A 23254-nucleotide genomic window follows, 5' to 3' on the forward strand; every position below is an offset into this window, starting at 1 on the left:
TCAAAGAATACTACAAAGATAATTTCTACTTAAATTTAATATCTTATAACTCATGTTCCCCGTAATAAAATATTATAATTATAATTATTTAAGCCCTCTTTGAACAATTATTAATCTACTTATCAATGTGATAAGCAACACGTTTAGCAACCTAATCACAGACAACTATCATCAAATCGTAAAGGAATTTAAAAAATATTCAAAAATCGATGATTTGATGACTTCGCGAGAAAATTTCATCTTTATGCTTTTGAAAACTATTGCCAATTCAATTGACATCATCGAATGACTAAAGCAGATGCTCTCCGATTAAAAAAAAAAGAAATATAACGTAGCACTAATTCAATAGAGATCCACCATGCTTGCCATCGTAGGCAGATATAAATTATTGACAATGCATTCTTTCCTATTTTGATCCATCATTTTCGGAATATATAATAAAATGGTGACAACGTATCGGGCATTGCATTCTCTGTAGTACTGCATCCATTAAGCGAGATTCCAGCATCACTCTGACTCACACTGTGTTAAAAGTAGCATAAGATATGGAATTAAAATAGTTCAACAGTAAGAAAAGTTATCTAGAAAACGAACAACTTATTCTCAGATTCAATTTTCGATTTAGCTACTTACATCTGATATATATATATTTTTTTTTCAGTCTGCAAATAGCGATTATTCTAACAGGTTATACCAAACTAACACTAATATATGGTATAGCAAGCAGCTTATATAACTCAATTAAAAAAGAAAATGCAATTATTTTGTTTGTCTTTGAATCAGTCGACATTTTATTATTATAATTAATAATATAATACTATTATTAAAATAATATGTAATTGCTTTAAAATATATGGTACATTTCTGTTTCTTAAAAGGCAATTTTACATTTCATTCAATAAGTTTCTTTAAAAAAGTCTTAATAAGTATTGACATTTAAAATAATAAATTCAATGTAAACAAAAAGCGAAAAATATTTATTATTACTGGACACTGAATATACGTTGATAATACGTACAATCGATCCCGCCAGTTTCTCTTACCTTTTATTCACATTCTCTCGCTCATGTGTATTCTCACTTCCTTTTCAATAAAAAACAAAAGCTTCAGTATAGGATATTACGCGAAAGCGGACCAACATATTCTTTCGTGCCATTGAGCTGCGTGAAGCTGTGTAAAATGTAAATTGTTTTGAATTATACAAACTGTTAGTTTTGTTGTCGATTTTTAAACATATGTTCACACACACACACACACACACACACACACACACACACACACACACACACACACACAGTCGACAAAAAAATCGATAGAAAAATGAATAGCTCTCTTTATAAAATGACACTTATATTTGCAAAAAAACTGATATTTTCTCATATCAATCTCGATTTTTGTTACAAAGATTCAAAGCAATAATCAACAATAGCAAGAATCTGTTTTAAACGCGAATAATTGTCATAATAAATTATATTTATTATAAATATATATATATATATATATATATATAGTTTAAATATTTACAGTAAATATAAAGACTATATTTGAAAACAAAAATCAGCATGCAATTATATATATGCATATATTTGTTGAAATAATAACACAAATATTAATAAAAAAGAAGAAATCATTAATGAAAAATTAAGATGCAACATCTGAAACTTTGAGAAGATTCATAAACATGTATTTAATAAATGCAGACGTACCTTTCAAGTTAAAATAAATTATACGCTTGTGCATCTTCTTAAGAGATATTATCAGTACATTGAAAATAGAAACACAAAAAACTGAGGCAAAAAAACTTCATATTTTATAGCAAAATACAAATTACTCGTTAAACTATCGCAGCTAAGTCAATATGCAAACATAGCAATATTGCTTTAAAGTTAATACATCGCATTTAATACTGATACATAAGAAGCTGATGCTTTCATCATCTAAAAAAAATTTCATGTAATTAATGAGGCATATATTAAAAAATGAAGAAATGTATTTATAGAATGTAATGCATTACATATGCGAATTCATCCAACGTTAAGTCAATGACTTTTCCTGCAGTGATCGTTAACCGCTTTTGACATCTTAACATCATGAACAATAAAATACGACTGTCATTTGCTGTCATATTGTACCAAAGTGATTCGTATATTGCATCGCCAATCGATTTACTCTGAAAGCAGAATAAATCATTTCAAACATGTATAATAATAAGAAAAAAATCAAAAATTATTGTTACTTTACTTATTATTCAGACAAGAAGCATTTTTTGTCCAAAATTCTTTATTTTAACGATAAAATTAACTTTAATACGTATAAATAAAATATAGCACATTGTTAATCGCAATAAAGTAAATAACGTAAATAGAAAAGAATAAAGTAAAAGCTCTTTTACATACCTTAGAACTCAAAAATTCTCCAGCAAAGCAAAATATAAATGCTTCTAGAGTTATTGCAATATAGTAATTCACAGACTTGATCAAAGTCGATATGTCTTGGTTGGTATTAATGGTCTACAATGTGAAACAAGTAAAAAATAATCTTGCAAAATGTGAAAAAACAACCAAAGGTACTCACAATTATAATCAAAAAACCAGTGCAACAAATAACTATTGTATTCCATAGAAATTGCATTAACGCAATTTGGTTATAAAGATTTTCAATATTTTCCGATAAAGCAATGATCTTTTGATGTTTACTAATGAGGTCTTTAATAATAATTAAAAATGTGCTATGATCGTATTTGCCTTTAGAAATTTCTGCTAAATTTTGTCGCATAATATCAATTTGACCGCTTACATGAAGTACCTAGAAGTATAAAATGACTTATAGTATCTGAAGTAATATTATAAAGAAAATGTCTTACTATTCATTTAGTATTGAAAATATCAGAAATATATTACAATTTTTAATTTTCATAAAAACATACCAATGTGACAAGTAATGCATTCATCAAACCAACCACGAAAGCTATGCTCAGATCATAGATAAACTGGCCAATTAAAAAACACTCGAAAATTGGTGACTCGCTGACTTTGAAAGGAAATTTCATTTTCAAAGGGAGCTCTCGAGTACTATTGCCAAATCGATTGACGTCGCTTAATGACTGAAGTAGATGCTCGCCGATTGAAAGAAAAAAAGCACCGGAACCGTAGATAGTGAAGACTACGTTGGAAAAACGTCGTGATAGATCCGCCATGTTCATCATCGTGAATATATACGAATCATTTACAATGCAATCTTTCCAATCATTATTCATATCTTTTATAATACGATAAAATATCCTATAGCAATGTATATTTAACGTTTTATGTATTAATACATTTTTCCTATGTGTTACAAGCCATGAAGAAAATTTCTATTTGTAATTTTATTAAAAAAAAATCTTTTTATATATATTTATTTATGTCTCGTGTACTAATATTAATAATAATTTTAATTTAATCGTTTTTTAATTATAATCTACATATCACTTTTATAGAACACATCTTACCGGCGATTCCACCATAAAATAAAAAGTTTGAAAAAGGCGAGAGTATATGCCAGAGTGAGACTAAGGCAATCCATGAGAAGAACAAGATCATTTATTTCAAGATGGTCAAGCACATACGCGTATTGACAATATTGCACTATTACTATCGACAACATGTAACTGAACCAATAAAAAGTCGCGTAAGCCGAATCCGGCCACAAACCGATTAAACGGAGACCGATCTCGACCGAGCGACTGATGGTGTTTGTACGTTTCATCATTCTTTGTTAAACACTGATCGCAAACAAATCCACGAAGAATAAAAATTCGAATGCAGTGCGCATAAAGTACGCATGTATACCTTTCAATATGTTCTGCATGATGGCTAAAACACTGAATAATCTTAATAAAAACGATAAAGCGCAAGTTACTCTGACAATATATGTAATCAATCGTAATTATACCTTATATTTTCTTCATCGCGCATTAGATCTTTGTCTGTAGTTTTATAGCTCTATTGATTCGCAATAAGAAAAAATAATTACATACGCTTATGCGCATATCTCTCAATATGTTCTATATGACATCTAAAGCACTAATCTTAGTAAAAACGATAAAAGCGCAAGCTACTCTGAATGTAATCAATCGTAATTATACCTTTTATATTCTTGATCGCATTAGAGTTCTGTCTGCAGTTTTATAGCTCTAGGAATAAGAAAAAAGAAATAAGAAAAAATTTAATTTCGCTTTTGTTCTGAGTCAGTGCGTTTTAATATTGCACAGCATGTAATTGTTTTAATGCGTTTTTTAATTGTATATTCTGTCTTGAAAAACAGTTTCATGTCCACTTACATCCATCAGAAAAACTTGTGCGCGATGTTTAAGCAAAAATGTTGATTTCTGCGAAACGTGAATACAAGATGGCAAAAAATAAAAAACAAAATATTATAACGCAGACATTGAATATGTTTGCTACATGATCGATTTTGACAATTTTTTCACTTTCCAGTCATACTCGTCCATATTTCCTCATTTTTATTTTAAATAAAAATGAAAGTCTTCCAAGCTATGATGGAAAGCGGATGCATATTATATTAATAAATTGTGATATAAACTGTGATAAATGTAAGTTTTAAATCAATTTATAAACTTTATTAATTTATAAACAATTTTCAATTAGATATTAAATCGATAAAAGAAAATGAGTATAAAAATCTTAATAAACTATTTTATAAAATAAACTGGAGTAATTCGCAATAGAAAATGTTTATATTCTCAATTTGTTATTAAAATTAAAAAAGCTGCAGTAAAACAACATTAAATAGTTTGCTTTAAATATGCAATATAAATAATTGTGGTAAATTAATAAATGGATAATAGTAATAGAAATATTTTAAATAATAAAGCTTTTATGTAAATATAAATATTTTAAAAATTCGAAAATTAATATTCTATACAAAGTTGGAATAATAGTCAAATATTTATATTAATGAAGAAAGAAAAAATTAATTTTTGAATATATAGTACAACAGAACTTTGAACAATAGCTTTATAAGCGTATATTCAATAAAGGCAAAATAACAAGTAAATAACGATAAACAAACCTTTAAAATTATTATAAGGTGTGTGCTGTCCCATACAGTTTCTTCTTTAGATCTGCAACATTTTTGTTAAAAATTAAATACATTGGGAAAAAAGCATAAAAAATTGGGGTAAAAAACATTTAAGAATCTTTCCAATAAATGTAATAAATTAATTTATAAATAAAGAATAATTATTATTAAATTTATATTAAAGATTTAATACTTTTAAAATAATTTTATAACTTGCATAATTTCATTTGTTCAACGATAAAGATTGTATGATAAAATTCTTGTAACTGAGACAATAATAAATGTAATAGTCAGCGATCATCCTCAAAGTCAATACATTGCATTTAATACTGATACATAAGAAGCTGATGCTTTCATAATCTAAAAAAATGTGCATAAAATAAAATATAATTGATGCAATATATATTAAAAGAATAAAAATATGTAAATATGATATGCCTTACGCTTGTAAATCCTTCCAAAGTTAAGTCAATTACTTTTCCTGCAGTGATCGTTAATCGTTTTTGCGATCTTAATATCACGAATAATAAAATTCGACCCTCGGACGGTGGCATATTGTACCAAAGTGAATTGTACACTGCATCGCTAATCGACTTACTCTAGGATTAAAACAAAATGTTCAATTTAAAGGCGCAATAAAGACAAATTCGAAAACATTTCTTGTCGTTCAAAATATGAATTTTTATATTTTTTTATTTTCGGCAAAAATTAATATTTTTGAATTTAAAACATGGTAGAAAAAAGACAAATAAATTCACATTTTTTTATACAAAAAACACCTTCACAAACCTTGGCGCTTAAAAATTCTCCCGCAAAGCAGAGTATAAAAACTTCTAGAGTTATTGCCATATAAAAACTCACAGATTTGATTTGCGTCGTCGCACTGTCATTAGCACTTATGCTCTGCAATATAAAGCGAAAAAAATTATTCCCTATAGAAAATGAAAAATTGCAAAAATCATTACTTACAATTATAATTACAAAACCAGTGCAACAGATAACCAAAGTGTTCCACAGAAGTTGCATCAGAGCAATATAAGAAAATAAATTTTCGATATTTTCTGATAAAGTAATAATCTTTTGATGTTTGCAAATGAGATTTTTAATAACGATTAAAGATGTATTGGGATCGTATTTGTTGTTGGAAATTTCAGTTATGTCTTGCCGCATAATATCAATCTGACCACTTACGTGAAGTATCTATGGAAAAAATTAATGTTATTCAAAACATAAGATTTTTCCGATTATTAATTAGGTACAGTTGCATCAAACATATGACTGGACACAGTAAAAAGCGGTAAAATTATAAAAGATAATTAATTATTATAAATTATAAAACACGAATAAAAATATTTTTTACAGAGTCTCGAAACTTACCAGTGATACAAGTAAAGCATTCACCATACCCACTATAGAAGCCAGCACCAATTCGTAGAGAAATTGTCCGACTAAGAAACATTCGAAGATGGGCGATTCACTGACGTCGAATGGAAACTCCATCTTTATCGGAAGTTCCCGTGAATTATTGTCAACACGATTGGCATCGTTCATCGATTGAAGTAGATGCTCGCCGATCGAAAGAAAAAAGGCAGCCAGAGCGTTGATGCTGATCATTACATTAGAACAGCGTCGTGACAGATCCGCCACGTTGATCATCGTAGATGCATATGAATCATTGATTCCGCACTCTCTCCCGTCACGATCCATCGCCGCCAGGATAAAATAAAATCTCCTGCAGGCAGCGGCTTATATATCAAACATTACATACATATATATTAAAAAACTTTTTCGTGTGGAAAACAATTTACAAAAATATATATAAGAATATTTAAATGTATTATGCTTTATTTAAATGCTATACACATCATTAAATATAATATATTTATTTAATAAAATTATTATTATAAATTATTATTCGAAAAATATTATTAATAAAAAATTGAATTTTTATACATATATATTTCGTCGAAACTGTTTAATAATAATATTCTATTGTTCTAGAAGAAAACATTTAATTTATTTGGAGTCAGATGTCTGCAAAAAAACGCGTCTTACCGGCGATTCAACCATAGAACGAGGAACTTGAAGAAGGCGAGAGTATACGCCAAGGTAAGACCGAGACAGTCCATGAGGAGCGGAATGTCATTCAAGTCGAAATGCGTAAAAACGTACGTGTATTGGTAATATTGCACTATCACCATTGTTGCCATGTAAATGATCCAACAGAGAGTCGCGTAAGTCGAATCCGGCCACATGCCGATGAAACGCAGGCCGATTTCGACCGGACGACTGATGGTGCTTGTACGTTTCATTGCTCGGCAATTTGACGGTCACCAAAGGCTAGAAACTGATGGCTCCCGAGATGTCTCAAAGCCTCACAAAGTAAACTCTGTTCAGTGATATGGCGAGCAGAATCGTCCGTAGACGATAAAGCGCAGGTCTTCTTTCGATCGATTATAATTATTTCGTCGATTATTTTAATGCCATTAGTTTTTAAGAGATTATAAGTATACCCGAATAAAAACCAAACGCTGTAATTACCTTTCATTATTCTCTGAAATAGCGCATTTAATAGTACAAAATTACCTTAAAAATTTTCAGATAATTTGAAGATCGCCTCTAATAACATATCTATATCTAATGGAAAAAACTTACATTTTTGAAAAAAAATTATATCTGCGGATAAAAAGCAAGCTTAATATGGAAGAAAAATGTAGAGAACATTTATTAGCGTTCAATGGAAAAACTGGATTATTACTAATAATGTTATGTACATTTGCTAATTAATGTTATTTTATGTACGGCAAAGTTTTAACTTGTACTCAAAAAGGTTTGTCACAAAATATACGATAAAATATAAAATTTTATATATATTTATATATATTTATATGTACATGTGTTATAATATTCCGTTCAACAGAATAAAACTAAAGCTATCCCTGCCGTATTATATGTAGAAGTTTATTCTTTTAAAAGATAATGCCTTCTACATATAAATTATAATTATTTTCACAAAATACCCTCTTGTTTTCGCCGTAGAGATTCAAATTAGTGCTGAGATAAATTTTTCTAGAGGAGCTTGTCAAATGCAATCCTTTCCATAATCTCTTTCAATATAGTGCGCACAACACAGATATGTATGACGCGGATGATTTCATGATCTGAAATAATTAAACATTTGATTTCTAGATCAGTGAAAAATTTCGACATCGTTATATGAACTTACGGTCGTGAAACCTTCCAAGGACAAATCGGTCATCTTACCCGCGGTGATGGTCAACCGTTTCTGCGATCTCAACATCAGGATCATCAAGGTTCGACACTCGCTCGGCTTCAGAACGTACCAGAAACATTCGTATGCGGCGTCACTGATGGACTTACTCTGCAATAGTAATCACGCGATGAATCGCGTCTAATTTCGCTTCTCTCGGTACCTGAGGAATTCTACGACGCTACCATTACAACCCCTTGCGCTGACCTTAGCGCTGAGATATTCCCCGGCATAGCAAAAGACGAATGCCTCGAGAGTTATCGCGACGTAAAAGATGAGAGACTTCGTTATCATCGTAGCACCTTCTTCCGTACCGATGGACTGCAATGTCGAAATCATGTAGATCGCTACGAGATCGTAAATTTATATTACACATATACATTTACTTTATTTTATATGATTTACGAAAACTAATATCTCAGACGAATCATAATGATTCTAATACACATATAAGAAAAAAGAGTTGATATAAAAATATATTTTCTATTGAGAAAATATATATATATCTAAAATCAATAACTCACTATTACAATCAAAAAGCCTATGCAACAGATGACCAGAGTATTCCAGATAAACTGGAGCAATGCAATATTCGAGAAGAGATCTTCAATATTGTCAGATAGATCAATAATTTTTTGATGTCTATTAATCAAAACTTTAATAGCGACCAAAGGTGTGTGATTCTTGGAAGTAATTTCCTTGAAGCCTTGCCGCATGATGTCAATCTGACCGCTTACGTGCAGTACCTAGAATGTTTAATTTTAAGAAGATTTCAAAGTGTCAAATAGCATCGGTATTTTCTCAAAAAATCTGAAAGCGAAAACTCATATTCAAAAATAAGAGCTTGGAGTATATAAGACAAAATTCGCGTTTAAAAAACACGTCACTGAAAAAAACGACAAAACATTAATAATTAATAAACAAGTATAATTTAAAATCATAATAACATCATTAAAATAAAATCATAAACTATAATAAATATTACAAGAAAGTATAAATAAAATTAATTTCTTAATTTTGACCAATTCTCTAGTGCACAAAGCAAATAATTAAAACAAATTCACACATGCACTATATATTTTTTTATTGAATATAAATATGTAGCACAGAAACAATTATTCATATTCTTGCATGTAAATCCGATGAAATTGATTTCGACAATCTTCGGATCATTCAAATATGTAAAATATGATCGAAACTTACCAGTGTGACAAGCAAAGCGTTTAGCATAGCGATGATACAAGCTACCGATAGATCGTGGAACAATTGGACTACTAATACCAATTCGAAAATCGGTGATCTGTCAACGTTAAAAGGAAATTTCATTTTAATGGGTAACTCGCGAGTCGTACTTTCCTGATCGTTTTTATGGATCATCGATCGAAGTATCGGTCCACCGATCGTGTAAAAGAACACAGACAACGCATTCGTCGAGATCATCACGTTGGAGCACTGACGAGATAGATTGGCGTGCCTGATCATCGTGGATACGTCCGAATTAATTGCAATCTCGTCCTTCCAATCCTTATCCATCGAATCAAGAATGGCATGTAGCTTCCTACGAAAATGTTTTGTATACTTACAATGTGTTTCCAGCGAGATAGAAAAGAAGTCAAAACAATTTTCACAGCAAACACGATTTATGCTCATCCCCGAAGCATTAAAGATAATACTTTACCGGCAATTGAACCAAAGATTAATTAGTTTAAGAAACGATAAACTGTAGCCCAACGTGATGCTTAGACCGTCTATGAGAACCGAGAGATGACTGATGTCGAAATGCGCCAGAATGTACGAGTATTGAAAATATTGTATCACCGCCACCGACGCGATGTAAGCCCACCAATTAATGTTCGCGTTCATACAACGTGGCCACATGCCAATGAAACGTAGACCCGCTTCGACCGACTCGCTGATGGTGCTCGCGCGTCCCATCGCACCTTTATCTAGCTTCGACATATTTCTTGCGAGAGACTACGACTTCTACATGCGCATCTCGTCACCACAATAGCGTCGGAAATCATGGCAAAAAATGCAGAAGGGAAGGGGGAGAAAGATGCGACATTAAGCCATCGATCAATCGTAATTACGTGGACTTCGCAGAAATGACAAATGCGAAATTAAACGCTTGCCATTTTTCTGAATTATAGTCTTTAGAAAACATCGAATTATATCCAAAGTCATTTGCCCAATTATTTACTTTAAAAATGCATAAAACTTTCTAAAGACTGTTCAGCGTTCGCTGAAAGCGCAAAGAATAAAATTAAATATGATTCTGAAAAAAAAGTATATACGATGTAAGAGACGATGTAATGCGAATGTTAAAAAGATGAAAAATATAAGGTATGTTGGACGCACAGTCGTAAAATTCTGTAAAACTGTAAACTGAAACACTTCTACTGGTGATTATATAGTTCTACTTAGAAATACTATAAAAGTTATAAAAATATAAATTAATAAATTATTTTCTTATATCAAAATTTGCAAGGTACATATATACATATACACGTAAAAGTAACGATTGAAAATCTAAACACTTTATTATAAACTGCGGAAGGTAATTTATCATACATCACCATCACATATATTGTCTATATTTACCTATAATTTATCTATATCATCATCGATTCACATTGTAGATATCAAATCGATATCAACAAACGAGAATCGATAGAAAAATCCCAATACTTTTAGTTGCATTTAGACATTACGATTTGTCTTTAAATACATTTTTTTAATACATCGCATGCAATACTGATACATACGAAACAGAGGCCTTTAGGATCTATAAAAATTATATTAAACAATAATAATAGAATAAAAAGTACAAAGTAAAAAACACAGGTATAAATAAAATAATTTAAATTATTTGAATAATAACTAACAAAATATTTTTATAAAACAAATATTTTTCCAATTAATCGCATTAAGAGCATCTTATGAAAAATCGATAAAGTAAATCGATTATTTAAAATAATGTCATCAAGAATAAATCAGTGTTAGTCAATTAAAGTGAATAGGATTTTATTAATACGGAAAATTCAGTGTGAAAACGCAGTGTAAAAATCTCTTACGCTCGTAAATCCTTCTAGCGACAAGTCCATAATTTTTCCAGCCGTGATGGTGAGCCTCCTTTGTGATCTCAATATCATAAGGAAGATGAGTTTGCTATCACTGGGTTTCAAGTCGTACCACGTTGACTTGTATGCCGCATCGCCAATCATTTTGCTCTAGAGAAGAGTGTTGCAAAAAGATGTCGCATTGTCAGAATAAGATAAATGTGTAATAAATCGATATCATATAATATCGATATAAAACATCGTTTATGCTATAAAGATAATAATGGTTCGGACATAGCATTTTTGTTGAAATTATCGCATTAAATTAATATAATTGCCGAGAAATTATAATGTTACTGATTAAAATTATTTAATACATTAAAAAAGCATAATTAAAAAAAGCTCATATAAGAAACATATATATATATATATATGTATATATAATTGTTGCGAACGCATCGTAATACATTCATGTTGAAAGAAAGAGGATTCAAAATTCTTCGATTATAAATAGTGGTACGTTCTCCATCATGAAAATGCAATTGCCATTATCATATATGGCCGAACCGCGTTTTACACCATGACACTGTGGTGTTTCTACAGTGTGAACCGAGTCTAAGGGTCTTAATTGTGCGTTCCGACCTTGGCACTGAGGTATTCCCCGCAAAAGCAGAAGATAAACGCCTCTACCGTAGCAGCCATATAAAACACTATTGCTTTCATTAATGCCGAGTCGTCGACCGTATCGGAGTCTTGCGTGCTGATCGACTGCAACATCGAACCGCGCTGTAGATCGCCTTACTCTTGCGCAACACATTCGCTTTTTGCTGAATGATCCACTCACTGTCACGATCATAAACCCTAAGCAGCAGGTGACCAACGTGCTCGACATAAATTGGATTAACGCGATGTAACAGAAAATTGTTTCGATTTTGTTTGAGAAGACAATGATTTTCTGATGTTTGCCGATCAGTTTTTTCGTGATGGAGACGGCCAGCTGTTGGTTATCTTTTTCCAAAGAGATTTTCCTCAATGCGTCGCACAAGATATCTATCTGACCGCTCGCATGAAGAATCTGAAAGTACACGTTCTTTAAAAAAATTTGTGGCGTGAATATTTTACATAAAAAATAACAATACATATATTATTATGCAGGAAATATTGTAACATGTGAAAAAAAATTTAGAATCTTATATAACAAAAATAAAGCTTATAAAAAAATGTTTAACTTTTCTCGATTCTAAATTTCTTTTACAAGTATTCAGCTTTGCGAGACTTTCTGAATCATAGAAAGCGAGAAGCTAATATTGTAAAATTAATGTTTACAAGCTCTAAGCATTCTCGCTGACAATTTCGAAGTCTGTATCTCAGAAAGTTACATCTGGAACACATGTTTACATATTTTTCTTTGATTTCAGATTCCAGAACACAACTCCTAAGTGTTATTCTATAAATAATATAAAAATTAATTAGACTAATTAGAACAAAAGAAATAGAATCTCCTTTTCTTAGTATTAAAAAATAGTTATCAGTATTCAATTATATATATGATGTTGCAAATATAACAAACATTACTAACAAATGAGAAAAAATATAGATGCCTTACGAAAAAATGACGACAAAGTGATTTCGCCATACAATATTGTGCCCAGTTACTTGTAGAAGACATAGTAGTCTAAAGAAAGAAATTTTTTACAGAGTCCACTCACTAACGTGATGATCAGAGAATTCAGTATCCCGGTCACGGCGGAGGATGCCAACTGATGGATGAACTGCAGACACATAACGAGTTCGTAACGCGGCGACTCGTTGCACTCGAACGGGAGCTGCATCTTCAGGGTGAATTCGCGAACGGGCGTCTCGATCGCATTGGCCTCATCATGGTCATCGGGATGGGATACGAGAACCCCGATGCCGTAAGTAAGCGCCGCAGACGAATGAAGCCCGATGATCACGTTGGAGACGCGCCGCGAGAGATTGGCCTTGCTCGTCATGGTGTGCACGCTGTTGACAGTGGCTTCCTTCCAATCTGAGACCATCGCAGCTAGGGCGTCGTAAAATATACTGCGGCAGTTCACTCTATCCGTTTACTCTATAGATTTAATGATTCGCGCTAAGATGGAAACAATTAGAGAAGGCAGAGCGAATTGCTCACTTATCAAAATATACTTGAATATTATTACGGCGTCATCAAAATAAAATAAAAAGATCCTTAAAGATGGATTATGTCAAGTTGCTTTATATTTCTTTCTATAAATAAAAAAGAATCTTTATATGTATTTTCAAGATTAGAGATAGAAAAAGATACACAGGCATACGATTTTTATTCAAAAAAGCCAGAACTTTTAATATATCAAAAGAATAAATAAATAAAAATGTTCAAGAATAAAATAGAAATGATCTCAGTTTCCATCTGAGAGGCACGATGAATGAGAGAGAGAGAGACAGATGTTCTCTTACCGACTATTTAACCATAATATAATCAATTTCAGAAACATCACAGTGTATTCCAAAGTGACGCTTAAACCGTCCAAAAGTTGCGAGAGATCTTCAGTCTTGAGGTGGATAGCGATCCACCAGTACTGACAAGTCTGTATTATGCCTATGGTGAATATCCAACCGAACCGAAACAACAATGCATACGACGCATTTGGCCAAATCCCGACAAGTCGAAGACCGAGTTGCACCGAGAGGGCAACAGTATCTGCGACTATCATTTTATCGCGTGGCACAGTTTACCAAAATTTATGTTGAAATTTACATCTATTAACGTGAAATTTCGACAAGCAAAATTATCCAAAATGCACTTGTGACTTCGCTAACGTTGTAAAGTCACGGACTATCAGGCTACGTACGATTCTAAAACGATTTTAGAACAGCAAGTTGATCACGCGAGGTTTGAGACAACTAACTAAACGCAGCCGTAGCAAGGTAATCACCGACCAATTGTAACCTATCGAGAATACGAGAGTGGATTAAAATTGCAGCAATCCAACGATTATTACGAAGAGTTGCAAGATCGAAAAGGTACACAACGTAGTCTTCATTTTTAGCGTAAAAAATGTCAATGACAAGGAAGAAGAATAATTTATTTGCTTAAAAAATGCAAGAAAACTTTTTTCTAGCTATGCTTTATGCGACAGCAAACGCTTAGAATCTAAGATAACGACTGAGAATTTGTCAAACAGTTCAGAAATATGATGGAAATGGCACTGATCATGCGCGCATCGATGTTTTTACGCGCCTATTGTCTGCAAACGACGATTTCAAAGCGTAGTGATATCGCGAACTGCATGTGAGTGAGTTTCAGATGTCCGATTTTCAATGGTTTTAACCATACATTTTTTGGTGGATATATATGGTAAATATATAATAAAATGTTTTAATTAAACCACAATTTAAGCACGATAATTTTCTCGTATCTCGATATACAATTGATCTTGTATCGCGTGGTCAGATAATTAATCCAACAAAGAGGAATGACAAAGAATGGTAAAAATTTACACGCTCAAAATAATGTTACAGAGGTGAGAGATACAATTAAATTAATTAAACGACTTTTCTCTGTGTCATATTATCAAATTGTTTAGTACAATCCATTTACAGTAGAAAATGGATAATACTTTGACATTCTCACAGCCTATTGTATATATAGTTTTACATTCATAAGTTATACGCTTCATCGGTATCAATACATTGCATATAAAACAGATATATACGATGCAGAGGCTTTCAAACTCTGGAAAATTAAATAATGTATAATGAATCAATGTACTCTGCGTAAGTATAGATCTCAATAAAATAAAACAGTTTAATTATATTATAAATAAAACAAGTGATATAAATTATATTTAATTATCTGTTTTTAATTTAACAATTATTACAAATTAATGTAAATAGTAGAATAATAAAATGTAATAGTGTAAAAATAAATATAAAATTTCAAAAGTTACATATATATTATTATTGTATTGTCCGTAAATTATATTGTCCTGTTTCAAATTATGTTAACTTAATTAATTGGCTATTTTTTGTTTATAATTTTATTTGAAATATTTATTGCTAAACGCGAATGGCTAATTTCGATCTTGTAAGCAGTGCATTGTCAGATTATAATATGAAAACGTACATTACGATATCTATCTTTAAACTTTATATGTGTAGCTATAAAAAAATCCATAATTCCATCAATATGAAAATCTTACTGTCGTGAATCCTTCCAACGATAAATCCATAAATTTTCCCGCAGTGATCGTCAGCCGCTTCTGCGATCTCATTATCACAAACAGCAGAATACGGCAATCTCGAGGCTCGAGATCGTACCAGATCGATTCATATGCTGTATCACCGATCGTTCTGCTCTAGAATGCAAATGCGAGAGACAGATGGAGAAAAATGGAAGGTAGAAAAATGCGAGAGAAGTCTCATGTAAGTATTAGTTCGATATTTTTACAACAAACATAATTTAATAATTTTTTTGGGACGTAAATCGAAGAAGTTTTTGCAGTGATAATTTCAGATACTCACTTTGTTGCTGAGATATTCACCGGCAAAACAAAAGATAAATGCCTCCATGGTGATAGCAATGTAAAAAAAACAGTCTTTACCAACATCATGATACCTTCGTCTGTGCCTAACGACTGCAAATCAAGAAGAAGATAATCAAGAACGTTCGATCGCTTTTATATCGATCGCTATAACACAGAGGTCTCATGTCAGATAGCAAGAGAGTAACAAGTGGATAATTCTCCCTTCTCCCTATCCTGTACGGCCCACAACGGGCCCTCGATCAATTTCAGCTTTTTAATGGATACAGAGATAACTTTTCGTTTGACACTTTACTATATTAAAACAGCTGATTATCAGTATTCATAGCTGTTTAAAAATCGCTTTTAATTCCACACATTCATATATATATAAAATTTTGTGACTTTAAGCAGAAACTCATGTCTATCATATGATTCGCGTGAGCGTATGTCAATCTGAGACCACTAAGATATTAACAAATAATATTTAAAAGAAGAAAAAATGTATAAAATAAGATGATTTTATAATGCAATTAAAAGTTTGTGTTATTATTTGGTTTCAGTGAGATGTGTAAAAGTTCAAAGTACATCCTATATGCAAAATAATATTTATACATGTGCTGTAATTTTCATAAAGTGTAATGATTAGTGAAAAAATTAGTGAAAAAGTTTCAAATAGGTGTGAGATGAGAGATAAGAATAAAAGTAATAACATGAAGAAATTATAATAATACGAGATAATAATTTAAAAATTATTAAAAATATTAAAAATAATTTTTTAATACAACGAATATGTTTGTCGAATACTCACAGTTGCTATGAGAAACCCGATACAACATATGATTATCGTATTCGACACAAATTGCATCAGAGCGATAAGAGAAAAAAGACTCTCGATATTGTCCGAAAAAGCAATAATTTTATGATGTTTATTAATTAAAGACCTGATAATAACAGTAAACAAATCACGTTTGTCATCCTTCGAACAAATCTCTTCCATCTGCTGTTGCATAATATCTATTTGCCCACCAATGTGCAGCATCTACGCATATAATTATTCAATTATATAAGTGTTGAGTTGTAAATAAGTTAAACACACACTTGAACAGAAAGATAATGACAGAGATAATTTATTGCAAAAAATATTATGAAACCTAATCTATAATTTTTCATTAATTTTTTTAATGAAAAATTTTTTAAATATAAAATTATAACAAAACTGTCAATATTATCTACCTATACATCGAATAAAAAACACGAGAGAAGTCACAAAATATGCGTGTATACAATTTAAAAAAAAATAAACGATGTCTCTCTTTTTCAAAACCTTTTTTTCTACTCACATTTTTGAGACAAATGATAACATCAGGAATTCAAGGCGGAACGTGGTCACGTTTGTAAGAAAAAAAGAAGAGAGGTGAAATAATCGGAAGCACAATCACCCCACCCTTAAAGCTTGCACGGAAAGATCCAACGTTCTATTGACATGCGCAAGGATCGCGGATCGAAAATGGGAATATTGAAAGATCTATGTAAGAGAAGGGATATATAAGACCCTCATAAGGGAGATACGATATAAGAATATGTGATCTGTGTAGCATCGATCGCTCTTCGGGACCGAATTTGTTAATCTTTATCTGATGCGTGCATTAATAATATATGCATGCGATCCGTATCGTACTACATATATTGTGTGTATCGTTTTATTCTTTCACTTTTTCATATATATTTTATATTTTTCAAAAATCAATGCTTCTTTTTTTTTTGACATGATATATCCCGTAATAATCTCACTATCGCCGCATTATCATTCATTGTTTATTAATTCAAAATTTTAAAGAAGAAATGTTTGATGAGAAATATTTATACTTAACTTTATCGATTAATATTTTTATTATAAAAAAGATAATAAAAATTTTAATAATAAAAATATCAATTAAAATATCATATATAGTAGGCCAACTAAACGAGCAAATAAATAAGATGTAAAAAATTTTTTTATTAATAGTTAAATCATTAGATTAACATTCCGTTACAGAATCGATATAAATTGTAAACGTTTCGACTGCACTACAGTCTTTATCAATACATAAAAATTAAATATTAAAATATAAAGTTAGATGTTAAAAATACAAAGTTAGTTAAATATTAAAATATAAAATTGAAACGATTCTTCGCTGTTGACCAATAGATATGCAAGGCGATTGGTCTGAGATGCCAAGTTATGCGACATTTGAGCATGCTACGGGTATAATACGCGAATTAAATCAATGTCAGAAAAAATTAAAAAATCTTTCAACTTACATTATCGTTTTAACAAGTCCTTTTCCCCGATATTTCAAGTGTGTGTTGCGAAGTCTGAATACCAAATGTCAAAATAGAGAGCGTGATGTATTTATTTATTACCAATGTTTTTTCTAAATTATGATTCAGCAAATTTTTTAAGTATGTCAAAATAACTACTGTCTAACAATTCGGTGTCTGTATTTAAATTAATTCCATTTTTCTGTTCTTTAATGTGGATCATTTCAGATATTAGTCTTTTTTGGTAATTCTTTTCATGATCCATAATTTTAATATTGTCCCAGTCAAATGTATGTTGTTCGTTTAGAATGTGTTCCGTGATAACCGAATGTCTAGCAGAGTCTAATTTAATATTATTTTTATGTTCTTTAAGTCTTGTTCCTAACTGTCTTTTTGTCTGTCCGACATATGTGGCGTCACAATCGTTGCAATTCAATTTGTAAATAACGTTAGAATTCGTGGGGCAATTATTTTTGTCCTTTTGAACTCTTATGAAGTCATTTAATTTTTTAATGCAACGATATCCTACCACTACGTCAGGTCTTCTTATTGCTGAAGCAACTTTCTCAGATATTGATTCTATATATGGTATGACAAAATATTTAATGTTAGTATTAGTATTATTAGTATCTGTTATATTGTTATTATTAGGCTTGTTAAATTTCTTAGTTGAGAGATTTTTTAATCTGCGTTTTATTTCTGTGAAAATTAGATCAAGAGGATAACCGTTGGATAGCAAAATGTTAATAGCTTTCTCTATATTTTTTTTGTGAAATTGCGGATGTGATAGTAATAAAGCTCTATCTACCAAGTTATAAATTGTTCCTATTTTATGACAAGTCGGATGATTTGAAAAAAATGAAAGTAATCTACCTGAGAATGTCTTTTTGTGATACCAATCTAAATAAATTTTGTTATCTATTACTTTGATCATTATGTCTAAAAAGCTTATACAACGATTATCCTCCTTTTCCAATGTAAATTGCAGTCTATCGTTATAATTGTTGAATTCGTTCAAAACATATGTAATATTGTCAGCGGAAGTGCATAAAATAATGTCGTCTACATAACGGAAATAGAATTCATCAAAGATATAGAAAGCAATTCTAACGGGATCAGAAATCTTACTTCGATTCGTAATGCTGCCATTCCACAATTTTCATTATTTTTAAACAATAACGACAAAAAAACGGACATACAAGAAAAATTATTTCACATGCATAAAGACACAATTAAATTCTGCAATCAAAATCCTAATATTTTATTTACCAGAGCAGATAAAGGCAGCATTACAGTCGCACTAGAAAAAGAATTTTATATAAAAAAAGTTGAGAGTCTCCTAGAAGACGATTCTACGTATACCATAGTTAAAAACAATCCATCAACAAAAATAGAAAAAGACCTCAATATTTGTTTAAAAAAATGGTTGAAAAAAGACTTCATCAACAAAAAAGAATATTATTATTTATTTTCAAGCGACTCTCTTCTTCCTAAAGCTTATGGGCTCCCCAAGATCCACAAGGAAAATATTCCTTTTAGATTAATAGTTTCCTCAATAAATACTTCTCTATATAATATTGCTTCTTTCTTTCACAAAATTTTAAAAGATAGCCTTCCTAGAGCGGACAGTTTTGTAAATAACAGTTTTGATATATGCAACATTCTATCAGGGAAAACAATACAAGATACCGACATAATAGCTTCATTGGACGTTGTTTCATTATTTACTAATGTTTCCGTAGATCTTGCATTAAACGGTATCAATAATAGATGGCATTTTATAGAGTCACACACAAAGATTCCCAAAAATGAATTCATAGGTATGATAAAATTTATATTAACTTCTACATTTTTCACTTTTAATAACATAACTTACAAACAAATTTATGGGACTCCTATGGGTTCCCCACTTTCTCCGATCATTGCCGATATAGTCATGCAGGACTTGGAAACATCAGTAATTAGTAATTTAAATTGCGAAATGACTTTCTATTTCCGTTATGTAGACGACATTATTTTATGCACTTTCGCTGACAATATTACATATGTTTTGAACGAATTCAACAATTATAACGATAGACTACAATTTACACTAGAAAAGGAGGATAATCGTTGTATAAGCTTTTTAGACATAATGATCAAAGTAATAGATAACAAAATTTATTTAGATTGGTATCACAAAAAGACATTCTCAGGTAGATTACTTTCATTTTTTTCAAATCATCCGACTTGTCATAAAATAGGAACAATTTATAACTTGGTAGATAGAGCTTTATTACTATCACATCCGCAATTTCACAAAAAAAATATAGAGAAAGCTATTAACATTTTGCTATCCAACGGTTATCCTCTTGATCTAATTTTCACAGAAATAAAACGCAGATTAAAAAATCTCTCAACTAAGAAATTTAACAAGCCTAATAATAACAATATAACAGATACTAATAATACTAATACTAACATTAAATATTTTGTCATACCATATATAGAATCAATATCTGAGAAAGTTGCTTCAGCAATAAGAAGACCTGACGTAGTGGTAGGATATCGTTGCATTAAAAAATTAAATGACTTCATAAGAGTTCAAAAGGACAAAAATAATTGCCCCACGAATTCTAACGTTATTTACAAATTGAATTGCAACGATTGTGACGCCACATATGTCGGACAGACAAAAAGACAGTTAGGAACAAGACTTAAAGAACATAAAAATAATATTAAATTAGACTCTGCTAGACATTCGGTTATCACGGAACACATTCTAAACGAACAACATACATTTGACTGGGACAATATTAAAATTATGGATCATGAAAAGAATTACCAAAAAAGACTAATATCTGAAATGATCCACATTAAAGAACAGAAAAATGGAATTAATTTAAATACAGACACCGAATTGTTAGACAGTAGTTATTTTGACATACTTAAAAAATTTGCTGAATCATAATTTAGAAAAAACATTGGTAATAAATAAATACATCACGCTCTCTATTTTGACATTTGGTATTCAGACTTCGCAACACACACTTGAAATATCGGGGAAAAGGACTTGTTAAAACGATAATGTAAGTTGAAAGATTTTTTAATTTTTTCTGACATTGATTTAATTCGCGTATTATACCCGTAGCATGCTCAAATGTCGCATAACTTGGCATCTCAGACCAATCGCCTTGCATATCTATTGGTCAACAGCGAAGAATCGTTTCAATTTTATATTTTAATATTTAACTAACTTTGTATTTTTAACATCTAACTTTATATTTTAATATTTAATTTTTATGTATTGATAAAGACTGTAGTGCAGTCGAAACGTTTACAATTTATATCGATTCTGTAACGGAATGTTAATCTAATGATTTAACTATTAATAAAAAAATTTTTTACATCTTATTTATTTGCTCGTTTAGTTGGCCTACTATATATGATTGTTTAATTTTGTTTAATTTATACGAGCCTTTCATTAATTAATTTCAATTAAAAGAGTTGGATATTAAGAAAAACAAGTATGGTTTATTTAATTACCAATAATTTAATAATTTAATTTAATTTTTTTATTAATTAAGAAAAAAAGAAAAAAATTCAAGATCTAAATTCCTTAGCAAAACTCATATTATATGTTTATTACTTCTTTATTTATGCTACAATATTTATTACTTATCATAATCTTTGTCCATCAAATATCATTGTAAAGACATCTAATTAATTCGTTTTGCGTTCGCGTTTCATCTCAGCAAGTTTGAAAAATTATAAAATTATAAAAATCACAAATTGTAAAATACAAATAACACAGTAAAAAAGATCACAAATACTTGTCGATGACAACTTACCAAAGTAACGATTAATGCGTCCAGCATACTAATAGCGATAACAACCGCCATTAGATGAATGAATTGAACACACACCACGATTTCATAGATCGGCGAGTCGCAAAAAACGAAAGGGAATTCCATCTTTATAAGCAATTGGCGGCAATCGTCATTGATCGGCTTGTGAAAATCGATGGTCGCGATGCTGTAAAGCAATGACGCTATCGAATAAAGACCAATAACCAGTTTCGAACAACGATATGCAAGGATCGCTTTCTCGATCATGGTGTACTTGTTCGAACACTCGTACCAATCATTGGACATCGTCTTCAGAAGATTGTTAAATATTCTGCAATACGATATTTCACAACATCGTACAATATTGATGTATGTTACATTTACAAGATGTAAAATGCATGGTTGGCCATTTACAAAAGAAAGTTAAGTTCAAAGTTAAAAGAAGCACGATTTTGACAAATGATTGCCACACACACACACACACACACACACACACAATTTTGCTTTATTTTTCATCAAAAATAACATGTTTTATATAAATATATATAAATATACAATAGATTAATAGATATAAATATAAATATTAAAAAATAGTTTCAAGACCCAACACACAACTTAAAATTAAATTGCAAAACACTTAAAAATAAGCTTTGAAAGCAAGTATTTCACTTACCGTATTATCTAGTTCTGAAATATATTTGATATTTTTGAAAATAAATTAAAAAATATAAAAAACACATACCGGTTATTGACCCACAAGATAATTAGCTTGAAAAAGAGAAGGCTGTACGGTAAGGTGGTACTTAAACCATCTATGAAATTCGGCAGCTCCTCGACGCTAAAGTGCGTCAGAAGATATCGATACTGGAAGATCAGTCCTGTTCCCATCACAATCGACCAGAGTAGTCTGAAGAAAATCGAAGAATTTGGCCAAATCCCAGTAAGACGGAGGCAGATTTCGACCAGTCGACTGATGGTGCTGGTCGGTATCATATCGCGGCTGTTTCAAGATTTCGTTTCCGCTTTCGAACGAATCCCGAGCAAAACTCCGCGCGATCGCTGCACGTTCACCGGAGGATGAGCTTCCGGATAATGGAGATCGGATGCGACCCCACTTGAACGGCCGCCGACCAATCGCGAATGCTAGACGTGTATTTTCGTCAGAGTGCTCAGGAATGCAAGAAA

General features: G+C 30.9%; 4 protein-coding genes and 1 pseudogene across 5 annotated transcripts; all 5 read right to left on the reverse strand.

The window, feature by feature from the left end:
• Nucleotides 1-1011: 1011 nt before the first annotated feature.
• On the reverse strand, nucleotides 1012-3866 carry LOC114935171 (odorant receptor 13a-like; annotated as a pseudogene). The gene is made up of 6 exons (XR_014926247.1): nucleotides 3491-3866; nucleotides 2927-3281; nucleotides 2397-2805; nucleotides 2015-2170; nucleotides 1707-1937; nucleotides 1012-1170 (listed from the first exon to the last, which is right to left on the reverse strand). The product of XR_014926247.1 is annotated as an odorant receptor 13a-like (transcript).
• A 1253-nt stretch (nucleotides 3867-5119) lies between these two features.
• LOC146720017 (odorant receptor 82a-like) lies at nucleotides 5120-7465 on the reverse strand. Its single transcript, XM_085489293.1, has 6 exons — nucleotides 7138-7465; nucleotides 6460-6814; nucleotides 6052-6282; nucleotides 5872-5985; nucleotides 5526-5681; nucleotides 5120-5125 (listed from the first exon to the last, which is right to left on the reverse strand). Exons 1-6 carry the CDS (start codon nucleotides 7392-7394, stop codon nucleotides 5120-5122), a joined length of 1119 nt encoding a protein of 372 aa, XP_085345419.1. The 5' UTR covers nucleotides 7395-7465.
• Nucleotides 7466-7983: 518 nt separating this feature from the next.
• On the reverse strand, nucleotides 7984-10469 carry LOC146720018 (odorant receptor 13a-like). Its single transcript, XM_085489216.1, has 6 exons — nucleotides 10032-10469; nucleotides 9557-9911; nucleotides 8878-9099; nucleotides 8561-8674; nucleotides 8309-8464; nucleotides 7984-8243 (listed from the first exon to the last, which is right to left on the reverse strand). Exons 1-6 carry the CDS (start codon nucleotides 10310-10312, stop codon nucleotides 8193-8195), a joined length of 1179 nt encoding a protein of 392 aa, XP_085345342.1. The 5' UTR covers nucleotides 10313-10469; the 3' UTR covers nucleotides 7984-8192.
• Nucleotides 10470-10938: 469 nt separating this feature from the next.
• On the reverse strand, nucleotides 10939-14140 carry LOC146720019 (odorant receptor 10-like). The gene is made up of 6 exons (XM_085489215.1): nucleotides 13873-14140; nucleotides 13122-13476; nucleotides 12257-12487; nucleotides 12055-12180; nucleotides 11428-11583; nucleotides 10939-11138 (listed from the first exon to the last, which is right to left on the reverse strand). The coding sequence occupies exons 1-6, from the start codon at nucleotides 14127-14129 to the stop codon at nucleotides 11088-11090; spliced, it is 1176 nt and encodes a 391-aa protein (XP_085345341.1). The 5' UTR covers nucleotides 14130-14140; the 3' UTR covers nucleotides 10939-11087.
• A 1424-nt stretch (nucleotides 14141-15564) lies between these two features.
• LOC114928138 (odorant receptor 82a-like) lies at nucleotides 15565-23229 on the reverse strand. The gene is given in 7 exon segments (XM_085489295.1): nucleotides 15565-15576; nucleotides 15618-15773; nucleotides 15940-16010; nucleotides 16013-16052; nucleotides 16750-16980; nucleotides 22073-22400; nucleotides 22812-23229. Coding segments are annotated over 7 exon segments (1089 nt in total). The 5' UTR covers nucleotides 23063-23229.
• Between the last annotated feature and the right edge of the window lie 25 nt (nucleotides 23230-23254).

Source organism: Nylanderia fulva, unplaced genomic scaffold, assembly GCF_048542155.1.
Source record: "Nylanderia fulva isolate GAGA-0341 unplaced genomic scaffold, ASM4854215v1 Scaffold8, whole genome shotgun sequence".
NCBI lineage: Eukaryota > Metazoa > Arthropoda > Insecta > Hymenoptera > Formicidae > Nylanderia > Nylanderia fulva.